This window comes from Centropristis striata, chromosome 13 (assembly GCF_030273125.1).
Source record: "Centropristis striata isolate RG_2023a ecotype Rhode Island chromosome 13, C.striata_1.0, whole genome shotgun sequence".
Classification (NCBI taxonomy): Eukaryota; Metazoa; Chordata; class Actinopteri; order Perciformes; family Serranidae; genus Centropristis; species Centropristis striata.
The window spans coordinates 23488398-23501141 of record NC_081529.1 but is presented as its reverse complement, the minus strand read 5'-3'; the positions used below and the strand labels follow the sequence as shown (position 1 = coordinate 23501141).

The window sequence follows — 12744 nt, the reverse complement described above, 5'->3', positions numbered from 1 at the left end:
GCTCCAATGTTACTTTTTTCAACCCTGTCGCCTATTTGACTAAGCTGACTAAAGTCAAAGAATGGTCTGCTCTCACAGAGGCATTTCTAAGTGTTTTGCAATGAGATTGTATGAATACATTGCTGTTATCTTCTTTATGTTTTTTTCACACCAAACTAATTTTCGCCACACATCTGACTGCAGGATAATTTGTGGTATTTGCGTTACAGTGCATGCCCACTTAATGCGACCAATTTGTAGAAAGTCGTGTCTGCCTTACTTGGTCAGCCTGACCTGCTGCTGTAGATGCCAACTGCTGCTAGAGCACTTCCACAAGCCAAAATAAACAGATTTTGCGCTGTTTTAAAAATAATTAACAATAAATGGATCAAACCTTTGCCAAAATATAATTACAATAATGATTATAATAATAACAACATGATGACGTGTAAAAAGTCTGAACTCATGGTTTGCTAGGTCTATCAGAAAGACAACCAGCAAACAACAAGCAAATTTAAAATGCTTGTTATCTGAATGCAGTTCAGATTGATTAGGGCTTTGCTATGCAGGGCAATCTTCAAGAGAATCATTAGGCTTTAGGCACAGCATCATGTGAATTTATTGCTTGACCTCATGCTTTTTTGTTCATGCAAATACTAGAATTTTACTCATCGCGTACATAGTTTGCATCATTCCCATAGCCCAATGCAAAGTCCCATTTTTCTGTGTCTTTGCACTTGCAATTTCATTTAAATGTGAAAACATTTAGTGTGAACGCCACATTATTGCATTATTATGAGATGTGAATGGTTCTGGTTATTTTTGAGAGTATTCAAGAAAACCTGAGCCGATCCAAACAAAGGTTGGCACAGAACTATAGGAGATAAAAGAAACCTGTCTCTCTTTCTCAGTTTCCAGGTCGAGGTTACCACAACTGGGGCCGCCCACTGTCTAGCCAGCCTCAGGCCTTGTTGGCCCGTCGTTCCAGTTGGAACAGTCTGGGAGGATGCCGGCCCTGCGCCTCCTCGTCTCCCACCACCAGTCCAGCCTTCACCCCCACCTCTGCAAGGCCCTTCTATGGCTACGGCCTGGGGGGTCTTGGTGGAGTGGTTGGAGGAAGCCTTCGTATCCGGGGTCCCCGTGCCTCTTCTTCCCCGCACCGCCACCTTTATCACGTCCACCCGGATGAGGAGGAGTCTCTCCTTTCTCCTCCTGCTGTTGCTCCACACTCTCTTCACCTTCCCCACCCTATGCTTCCAGGACACTTTGCACCCAGGAGAGACCGCAGAGCTCTATCACTAGAGCTGCCCCACTTGCTGCAAATCCCAGGACCTCCTCTCCCTCCACTGCCGCCACACCACCCACTGCCCCCCGTGACGCTCCATGCTCACCCAAGGAAGAAGAGCTTCTCTGGGGGGACGGTTATCAGTGGAGGTGGTGGCGTTGGTGGAGTAGGCCTCGACAGTCTGGGTGGCTTAGGAGGGGTACACCAAGACTGTAATGGGAAGACTCCTCTGTCTCAGCTTCTCCAACCTCCTCCAAGACACCAAAGTGAGCAGGCTGGAGGGGCGAACCCCCAGAGCCAGCTGATGGCTGACGTCTTCCCCCAGGTTAACACACGCAGCAAGGACCGGGAGGACCTGGACGATGACATTGAATATGTAAGTTACAGCTAAGTGTGTGTGGGAGGAAGGAAATTACACAGTAATAGCATTAAGAAAAGCCTGGTGAGTAAGTGAAGTAAGCTTATGCAATCATACAACTCTCAATTCCACAGATGCAGATCCCTCAGACAGTATGTAAAGGCATCTACAAAGAACAAAGAACCACAATTTAGGCTTGTAATTCTCAATAACCGAACTATTAGTTTTTGTGTTAAAGTACAAGATTTTACACATGCGGTAATCTCCTTCTCTCTTGAGTAGGATTTTCAAGTATTTTGTATAAAGCCTGCACTCCCTATCACCTGGGCCTCGTGGGAGTCCCATTGTTTTCATTGTAAACAAGTCTGTGTGTGAGAGAAACAAGGTTAATTAGAAAGGAGTATTTAGACAGCGGGGGATCGAGCTATACAGATGGTAATGTTGGAAGATGCTCCGAGCTGTTGCTATAGAAGTGTTTCACTTTTGTTAATAATTTACATAGAGAGCATAAACAGACAGCTTCTCCTTGCATTTTTGTGCATCTTTTTTGCGTTCCATGAAAATGATATTGTGCTTGGTGTATGGGTTCTGCTTGTGTGAGTCTGTGCCATGATGTGTGTTGACATGTGTGTTGCAGAGCTTGTGCTTCCGCATTCAGAAGATGTTAGAAGCGTACAAACCAGACTGGTGTGAGAGCAGAGAGGACTGGTCTGTCTTCCTTTTTTCCCCACGGAACAGGTGAGTCACCTTGATCCATGGCTCCGCTTTTATTTTTTCCCCTCCAAACCCACAACCTACTGGCATGTTTGAAATGCATGTTTTAATTTAAAAAATCACCAAAATTACACCATTCATCATAGCCAGAACTTGTAAAAACAGAAATGATTGTTGATTTAAGATTACTCATGGTCCTCAAACAAATCACTTGTGATGAATGCTTCCATCAGGATAAATAACCAAATCTAAGCCTAAATTAGTGATATCTTATTAAAATCAACATGACTCATTCACTAGCACTCACACTAACCACATCCTGTAAAAAAATAAAAATACTGCGCTTGTACTTGGCTCAGACCAACAGACACATAACAAAAATGTAGTAAAACTTTGAACTGCAGGCTGTTTACACAGAGCAGAGAGGAGAGGACAAGACAGGTTGTAGATAGGGTAATGGTTTCTAAAAATAGAAATAGCTCAGAACGTATCACATGTGTAGCTCCTTTTTTTCCCCCAGTTCCAGTAACACTTGTGGGCACTTGGGAAAATGTTGTATATACAGATTCTATTTTACAGGGACAGTATGTGATGGTGATGGACAGATGGTTCGTCCAATCACCTGCCAGGTATTTTTTTTAAAGTGTCTACCCAGTTTTCAATGACAGCTTATTAGATGGTTCTGTTAGTCAGGTTAGTGTTATACTGCACAAAAGACATTTTTGAGTTCTCCTAACTTCTGACCATGGTTATGCTGTTTCCATAAAGCTGCAGGACATACAGTGGCTTGCAAAAGTATATATCCCCCTTGGATGTTTCACCCTTTTGTAGCTTTTACACATGAAATCATGGTCAATTTAAGTTGGCCTTTTTGTAAAGAATTTGCAAAAAACCCTCTTTAATATCAAAGTGAAAACAGATTTTTACAAAATAGTATCAATGAATTAGAAATATATAAGGTAAAATAAATGATTACATAAGTATTCATACCCTTTAAAGTAACTGACCTGATTCAACAGAGTTCCAGCTAGTTGATGCCAGCAGTGTCACAGTTAGTGAAATGGAAATCACCTGAGTACAGATGTGTGTCAAGTGATTATAGTATAAAAACATCTGTGTCCAGGAGGTCCAGTCTCTGGTTCATCACTATTCTTGCTACAATTGCAACATGAAGACAAAAGAACACACCAAGCAACTCAGAGAAAAGATCATTGCTAAGTAGAAGTCAGGAGATGGCTACAGAGAAATGTCCAACTCACTGGACATCCCACAGAGTTCAGTTAAAGCATCATTAACAAATGGAAGCAGTATGGCACTTGTTTAAGTCTGCCTAGAGATGGCCGTCCTCACAATCTGAGTGAGTGGACAAGAAGAAGACTGGAGAGGGAGGTCACCAAGACACCTAGGACCACTCTGAAGGAGTTATAAGCTTCGGTGGCTCAGATAGGAGAGACTGCACATACAACAACTGTCTTCACCAGTCGGAGCTGTATGGGAGAGTAAACAAGCTCATTATATCTCGCCTGGAATTCGCCCAAATGCATGTGGGAGACTCCAGGGTCATTTAGAAGAAGGTTCTACGGTCTGATGAGACAAGAACTGATCTTTTTAGCTATCAGATTAGACACTATGTTTTTGCTAACACCAAACACTGCACATCACCACAAACGCACCATCTCCAGCGTGAAGCATGGTGGTGGCAGCATCATGCTCTGGGGACGCTCCTCAGCAGCAGGTCCTGGAAGGCTGCAGGACCAGTCTTCTTCTTGTCCGGTCACTCAGACTGTGAGGACGGCCAGCTCTAGGCAGATTTAAACAAGTGCCATACTGCTTCCATTTCTTAATGATGGTTTAACTGAACTCTGTGGGATGTCCAGTGAGCTGAATTTTTTTGTTGCCATCTCCTGACTTATTACTTTTCAATGATCTTTTCTCTGAGTTGCTTGGAGTGTTCTTTTGTCTTCATGTTGCAATTGTAGCAGGAATAGTGATGAACCAGAGACTGGACCTCCCGGACACAGATGTTTTTATACTATAATCACTTGACACACATCAACTGTACTCAGGTGATTTCCATTTCACTAACTGTGACACTGCTGGCATTGTTGAATCAGGTCAGTTACTTTAAAGGGGATGAATACCAATGCAATTATTTATTTTACCTTGTATATTTCTAATTAATTGATACTATTTTGTAAAAATCTGTTTTCACTTTGATATTAAAGAGGGGTTTTTTGAAAATTCTTTTTAAAAAGGCCAAATTAAATTGACCATGATTTCATGTGTAAAAGCAGCAAAAGGGTGAAACATCCAAGGGGCATGAATACTTTTGTAAGCCACTGTATATATTGCATTAAACATTGAGTGAAATGTGACTGGAGCAAAAAGCACCCTCAGACTGCTTAGGGTTCAAAGGGTTAAGGTAACCTGTTGTATACAGTGCCTTTAGTGATTGTATACGGTGTGAAAAGTGTGCTGACTCAAAACATGGGCTATTTTATAGCCAAATTCACGACAGCCTCTCATACAAGCATAGCTGGCCACAGGACGTGTCTCATCGAGAGATATCAAAGATGGGTCGGCAGATTCTGTTCCCCACCTCATCAATAGGAAGGACGGGTTGCCAAGCTTCCACAGACAAGGACTACATTACAGTATTGATCGCCACCTTCCAAATAACAAAGCGAGAGTTTCTCCCCTCCTGTTAGAGAGCAAGAAAAAGGCCTCAGGGGGTAAATTTAATACCGTAGGCAATTCATTAAATTCTGCATCAACTTGTAGTGATGTTGTGTTACAATCTGCAGTTTGAATAAACACAGTTTTTTAATAAAGGCATTTAAATGTCCCCATGCTTGTTCCAAAATGCAATCCCTCTGCTATTCAATTCATTCTGTGTCTTTTCATCCGTTCCAATAAACACTGCTGCAAAGATATTTAATTGCTTTTTGGCAGTACACAGTGTCACATGCTAAGGTTTGAAATGCATATTCAATACGTCCCATCTCTTTCAGTCCTTCTCTCTCTCTGTCTGTTGCTCTTATCTCTCACTTCTGTTCTCCCAGCAGAGCACTGTACTCAGGAGTCTGCTGCTTCTGAGAGTGTTGTTAATGCAATTTGTTTTGAATTAGGAGCGATGTAAACAGGGGATGAATGAGGCTATTTACTCACCAAGATGTAAGAGAGCTCCCATGCACTGTCAGAGGACTTGGCTCCCATTCGGATTGGATGGAAGAGGTCTCTAAATTGTGTTTGGGCAGCGTGTAGCTTAACCTTAATGTATTGTTCTCCAATTTATCAGTCTCTTTTTGTCTTAGAGGTTCTTTGTGTAACTTTTTACATGCATTAAGCGTTGTACCAATGGGAGAATAGACTGTAGTAGCTTAAAAGAGGCCTCCCACGACTTCTAAGTTGCCCATCACCTATATTAGCTAATGCTAGCTTGCCTTTTAATGCAGACTAATGGCTAGCTAGCTCAAACAGCAAAATACAGTCTTGAGTGAATAATGTTAGCTAATTCATCCAGACTGCCGGGGCTGATTGAGCTGGTAAATTGGCTAGCTTGCTATTTGAAATTCAATTTATTCGCTTACATCATAAAGCAACCAACACCAGATCAATGCAGTGAAGCTAGGTTACAACTAGCTGGCTAACCTTAGCTTCCTTATTGTTAGCTAAATACCATTCAAGTGGGTTTCTAGTTGGCTAGCTTTCCATTTTACTTATAAATAACTTAAAATTACTTGTCAGCTAGCTTAATACTAACTTTTAGTGTTAATATTAGGAACCAAAAATGAGTTACCAGTAAAAAGCAAGAGGTGTATCACTAACAAATGCATTCTATGAGTCAATTGCGATGCAAAGCTGGGCAGGGACAGCCAACTGGCTAACTATAACTTAATCTAAAGTTAGACAATAAGCTGTGACTTAGCTTTGTAACATTAATTGATAAAGTCATTTGCAAACCGCAAGATAGTTAGTATAATGAGCCAATGGTCCATGTTACAGATAGTAACTAATTCTATATTCTATCAACATGATGGTGGTCAAATACATTCAATCCTGTAGATGCCACATAACTGTTCAATCGAGACTACAGAGCACGAGCAACAAGGATGCTGAGTGCTGTTAACATAAAGCCCACCGGTGCCATTTATAAGAAGGATTTTCACAGAGCCTTTTATAGCAATTGCGATGCCTTTTTAAACTTCTCTTTTTGCTTTTCTTCCTATCTTTGTCTTCAACTCTTCCTCCTCTTCTTTTCTCTCCTCTTCTCCTCCAGGTTCAGACAGATATGCCAGTCCATCATAGCCCATAAGCTGTTTGACTATGTGGTGTTGGCCTTCATCTTCTCCAACTGCATTACGGTAGCTCTGGAGAGGCCCAAGATACTCCAGGGCAGCTTGGTAAATCCATGTGAAATGTGTGCCTAAAAGTTACATCTTCTGCCCAGAGCCTTTTTATAGTAGCTTCTCTTATTCTCGGAAGATGAATTCAGTTTTATTATCTAAGAGGTGCACTAAATAATATTTAAGTACCCTTAATTCCCCCAACTCTTCTTCCTGACTGTCAACCTCTTTTTCTGTCCAGGAAAGAGTCTTTCTCACCATCTCCAACTACATCTTTACTGCCATCTTTGTGGGCGAGATGACACTCAAGGTAACATTTTACAACCTGACGCTCTATTACCACCAATAAGTCCTGAGTGTAATGTGTGTGCAGGCACACAGAGACACAGAGACATCTGTTTTGTCCGTCTCTTCCCATGTCTCCCTGATCGTTTCTCTCTCACTGAATTGACTTTGCTTCAGTACTCCCACAGCCCAGTCCCTTTCCTTCCCTTATTTCTTGGCAATTCCCATGTTCCTTTGGAGAATAAAGCAAATTAAGCAATGTCATTAATTAGCTGCTAGTCTTCTCTTATGGATGTGGTCCATCTCCAGCACTCCCCCACACTCTCTCATTCCTCCTGTCCTCGCCAATGTTGACTGCTTCCTTTTTAAGTTTGTGTTTCCTTAGGGTCCCTCTGTTCTCAACAGTCTATCTTTCCCCGTCCTGTCTTTCTTTTATTTTCCCTTTCCTCCCTCCCTTTGCCACTGTCTCTGTATTCTCTGCAAAAGACTTTGGAACAAGTGGGCCATCAATTATGCACTCCCACAATCAATTATTAACCAATCACAGCCCGTCAAGAAGCCACAGGCTTGTCAGCCCCCTGGCCGAGCCATACATGCCTCCCTCTGTGTCTCTGTCTGTCTGAGCCTCGCGTATCTCCATAATGTGTGTTGCTGCGTGATTGTTTGTGTAGTAGCATTAATCTCTCGGTAGGACTCCACCACTGAGTTTAGTGCTGTGTACAAGATGCAGCCGCATAAAAAGCACAGCGGGGCTGAGGGATTGGTCAGCATGTTGCAGAACTTTTTAGAGAGTTATTTTATGAGGCAGCTGCCAACAAAAAAGTACTTCTAATGATTGTAGTTTTGTGACTGAGCAGGATTACTTCCTGTACCATTTCTCAGCACAGAGTGTTCGATTATGCGTGCATTTATAATCAGAATTGTGAACTCCTTTTTTCTATTTTATAGATTCAGTTTACATTTTGGCATTCAGACTTAAGATGTTTGCCAGGCACTGATCTTTCAACCTTCTTGAAATGTTTGCACGCTCACTCCCAGTGAAGCTTTACCAGACACTTGGCAAACAGCTTCAAATGTCAGTTGCAGATTTTTGATGGTCCCACTGCTGCTTAGCAAAACACCAAATCAGCTGTGTACATATGTAATACAATGCCATTACTGCTTTCAGTCCTTATGCTCAATGTCACAAAGGAGTAAAGTACAATCATAAATATATATGATAAACATTTTACAAGCAAAATTAAAAGTATTGGGACGTGTGTGTTTGTGTGTCATTATTAGCCATAGGTACCATTCATTGTGTGTGTTACCTGTTGATGTGTGTATGCACAGATTATGAGACCATAGATCCTCTGAACACGGACATGCTAGAGGCCCCAACACCTCTCCTACATAGCATTTTTTTGTTGTTCTTTTTTGTCCCTTTTGTATTTGTTATGCATCTCTCTGGTTTTGTCATCATTTTGTGTCTCTTTGCGGTTATTTGTATGTCTCTTTGTGTTGTTTTGTCATTTTTATAGTCACCTTGAGGCTCTGTAGTCTCTGTGTGTCTCTTTGCAGCTCTTCTGTATCACTTTGCAGTTGTTTTGGTTTCTTTATGGTCATTTTGAGTCTCTTCCTGGTTGGTACGTGTCTCTCTCTCTAAGTGACATTTTTTTAGGTGAAGGTCAGGAGGGCCAAGACACTATGAGTCCCTGCTTCTTTCCCCAGTAGCCCGTTCATAGATGCGTCTTTGTGTGTGTTTGAACTTGAGCGTGTAAAATATGTTTTTATTATCAACAGCCTGTTGTCCTACAAACCACTGATGACTTTTCCTGTCTGGATCTCATCTTTCATCCTTTTGCTCTTGAAGTTTCACCTTGATTTTTGTTGTGCTACACATTCGTAATATTTCAAGTTTGACAGTATATTTTACAGAGCCGGTCCAGAAAATGACAGTCCATCTTCCCCATTTTCTCTCTTCAGGTGGTGTCCATGGGTCTCTATGTGGGCGAGCAGGCTTATCTGCGGAGCAGCTGGAACATTCTGGATGGCTTCCTGGTTTTTGTGTCTTTGATCGACATTGTTGTGTCCATGGCGGGTGGGGCCAAGATCCTGGGTGTGCTAAGAGTACTCAGGCTGCTCAGAACATTGCGGCCCCTCAGGTATGGACAAAATGATAATTAGTAAGTCATTTGCATCATGCTGATTATCATGTTGTGGAATCTGCACCAGTTTTATCTTCACAAGTTCAAAAAGTTGTTCTTAAAAAAAATAACTGGAAAGCAATGCTTTGTAAAACAGATAAAAGTTCTAACCATCTAACCATTTCAACAACAGACAGAAAATGTAAATAATGTATCAGTTATGTCCTCTTCAGTTAATAGGTTTTCTCCCATGGATGGTACAGTCTTTGAGCTAATCAAACTCCTATACAAGCGTGCAGGCCAAAATGCTTCACACAGCAAAACTGGAATAACACAGACCAAAAATAAATATAAACAACAATAAAACAATGAAATGAGGGAAAATTTCATAAAATAAACACCAATTATACAAATAATGTAACAAACAATGATTAAACTTAAAAATCCAGGCTTAACATGACTCCAAAGTACAAGCCAGATTAAAAAGATAGGTCTAAAAACATAAGGTACTCTAATCGATATAAACATGTTACTGACTTGTGAAATTGAAAATAGACTTTAACAATTATTAATAAAAGCATGAGTGAGTATTTCAGCATCTTTCTGAGTTAATATAGGTCTATCTAAACAGTCTGTTTTAATGTCCTTTTTACCAAGAGCTGAATTATCCGCAGAGGTCTCCTCCTCTCTAAAACAAACAGAGCAGATGATTAAAACCAGTAAAAACATGAAAAACAGCAGTTTCACATTAATTCAGTGTTTTTTCAATGCTGTTCATGCTGGCACACCTGCAGAGGGACTACGAGCTGAGCTGCCGCTAATGTTTACTCAGCTTTTTTCTCTGATTAATTAAGATCCAGATGTTAAATGATGTGCAAAGGGGATGAGATGCTTTGACACATGACAGACGACCAGAGGAACCAACCAGGAAATAAAATGACAAATTGATCCGGGATAGAAAATTGCCGAACGTATTTGACATAATGAGATTACACAACAAAATATCTAACATAGGTCTAGTCATTTTTAGATATTTGAATGTGGAATAAGTATACTTTTATAATAAATATGTCTGGATAGAAAATGCATGCACCTTGAAGGATGATGAAATGGAATAAAATAACATTTTATTTGTATTCTTATTTTTCTTCTTCCCCTCTCTCCTCTTCAGGGTGATTAGCAGAGCTCCAGGTCTGAAGCTGGTGGTGGAGACCCTCATCACCTCCCTCAAACCCATTGGCAACATTGTCCTCATCTGTTGTGCATTCTTCATCATCTTTGGCATTCTTGGGGTACAGGTAGGAAAAAAATAGCTCTGCATGCATATATTATATGTACTGGAATTGTTATAAATAACTGTCTATTTGTGTGTGCCATGGTTTCCTGCCTATTACTATGATTAAAAAAAATATGCAATTATTTCCCTCTATTTCCCTCTGAGAGCTGTGAGGCACACATGCATCTCTGTCTTAAGTACAGTAAATCTCATTGTCCCCCTACTTCTTTCATCACTGCACAACATTTTCTGCTGGTGGGATCTTTGACCAGCTCATTATTTCACTCAAGAGCACCCTTTCATCTCGTCAGAGGAGCCTACGAAGGCTTATTTCTACTCTTTTACATAAGTAGTCAGACAGCATCAAAAGCTTGGTCTCATTGTTCTTCTACTGACAGCTGTTTAAAGGCAAGTTCTTCTACTGCTTCGGCCCTGACGTCAAAAACATCACCAACAAGTCCGACTGCCTGCAAGCCAACTACAAGTGGGTCCACCATAAGTACAACTTCGACAACCTGGGACAGGTAAGTGTGTAATGTACATGCCTGGTGTACATTATGTTTGTTTTGGGAATGTGTCACCAGACATTATTTTTTAAATGTCTATTTTGGCCCATAAAATTAAGAATAACAGTTTTCCTTTCTATTCTCTGTGTGTTGTTGTCCAGGCTCTGATGTCTCTATTTGTACTCGCCTCCAAGGATGGCTGGGTCAACATCATGTATCATGGCCTGGATGCTGTGGCTGTGGACCAACAGGTATACGATGCACAACAATTTTCAGAAGGAAAGATCTTGAGGCACAATCACCATCCAAAATGTAAATCTGACAAATTCCTTTTCTCCTTCCAACTCATCTCTGTTTTGTTTCTTCACTACTTCAACCCCAGCCGGTGACCAACAACAACCCGTGGATGCTGCTGTATTTCATCTCGTTCCTCCTCATCGTCAGCTTCTTCGTCCTCAACATGTTCGTCGGCGTGGTGGTGGAAAACTTCCACAAGTGTCGACAGCACCAGGAGGTGGAGGAGGCCAAGAGGCGCGAGGAGAAGCGTCAGCGGCGCATGGAAAAGAAAAGGAGAAGTAAGAGAGAGTAACGACAGGCAAGGGTTAAAGGAGGAAGAGGCAAAAAACAGTGGTACAGTCTTACAAACAAAGACTGTATAAAAGACCTGGACCTAGCTCCCGTTTGGTTTGTGGACTACAGTTTTGAAACCTAAAGTTTGGCATTTTTGCTGTCTCTATTTTGATTTTTGGAGCCAAAATTCACCATATTTGGACGAGAGGGTGGAGCTTAGGAAGAGCAAGGGATAGATCTGACTGAGAATCCAAATGCTAAGCTATCTGCCAATGCTAGCACTAGCAACTAGCTTGTTTAGCAGGGTACAACCTTAAATCACATTAATTGGGACGCTTATTTTGGCATGATAAAAAAAAAAACAGGCTTTAAAAAAAGAACAAACAAGACATTTTCAGGTAATCAAAATGTTGCAATTACTTTGATGAACTGAAGTTCTAAAACGAAACATGGAAACGCAAAAAAAAAAAACAAGTTCATAGCTATTTCAATGTACACAGTGCTATAGATACTTGCCACTTGATTTATTACGAAGGCATTAAATCAAATGAGAAGTAAGGTCATTTTCTCATAGACTCCTATACAATCTGACTTCTTTTTGCAACCAGCAGAGTTTTGGCCATTAGAAAGAATGCAGGTTTCAGGCACTTTTGCATTGGCTTCATTTTTCAGACCCGGAGGCTACGTCCACTTCTTTTAAACAGTCTGTGTGTACAAAGGATAATAAGAAAGAAGAGGTAGGATGATATTTATAGAGAAACAATGAGTACAATAAGATGAAAAAATAATTACAAAAGAATGTAAAACAGCCAGATATAATGATACAAACAATACACTTCTTGAAAAAGGCTTCATTACTCACTCCACTCCTGTTGTTACTGTCACACATCACAGGAATCAATTTCTATTAGCATGTAGAGCTTTGATCAACACTGATGAAAATGTTTTCCGTAGAAAGAAAGAGAGATGGAAACAGAGACTGACAGATAATAATAAACACAAAAAACACTCATAATTGCTAATGTCCTCTGCGATTTTAGAGTTTTTTTTCCGTTGATAGTGATTCCAGTTTGATCAAAGCTTTTAAATTTTACACTTCCAAGAGCTCAGTGTGGAGCAGGTTTTCCTGGCAAAATCCTCTGCTGCACAGGAGATGAGCTGTTGTACATTTCAAGTAGGAATGGGAGCAGTTTGTCAGCGTTTGGTTTGGATAGAAGTTCTGTTTGTAATAGCCTGAAGGCTTCAATGATCACTGTATATCATCACTACAATGAAGTTATTTCCTTAGTAAGAATACAT

The 12744-nt window shown here is 40.8% G+C and overlaps 1 protein-coding gene across 1 annotated transcript in view; it reads left to right on the top strand.

Moving 5' to 3' along the window:
- Positions 1 to 12744, top strand: part of LOC131984111 (voltage-dependent T-type calcium channel subunit alpha-1I-like) — a 240450-nt gene that overhangs the window by 187287 nt on the left and 40419 nt on the right. Inside the window, exons 17-25 of the mRNA XM_059348992.1 lie at positions 891 to 1640; positions 2260 to 2360; positions 6616 to 6739; positions 6924 to 6992; positions 8933 to 9111; positions 10265 to 10391; positions 10768 to 10893; positions 11037 to 11126; positions 11258 to 11450. Of these exons, the coding sequence (XP_059204975.1) occupies positions 891 to 1640; positions 2260 to 2360; positions 6616 to 6739; positions 6924 to 6992; positions 8933 to 9111; positions 10265 to 10391; positions 10768 to 10893; positions 11037 to 11126; positions 11258 to 11450 (1759 nt within the window). The remainder of the gene's footprint in view (positions 1 to 890; positions 1641 to 2259; positions 2361 to 6615; positions 6740 to 6923; positions 6993 to 8932; positions 9112 to 10264; positions 10392 to 10767; positions 10894 to 11036; positions 11127 to 11257; positions 11451 to 12744) is intronic.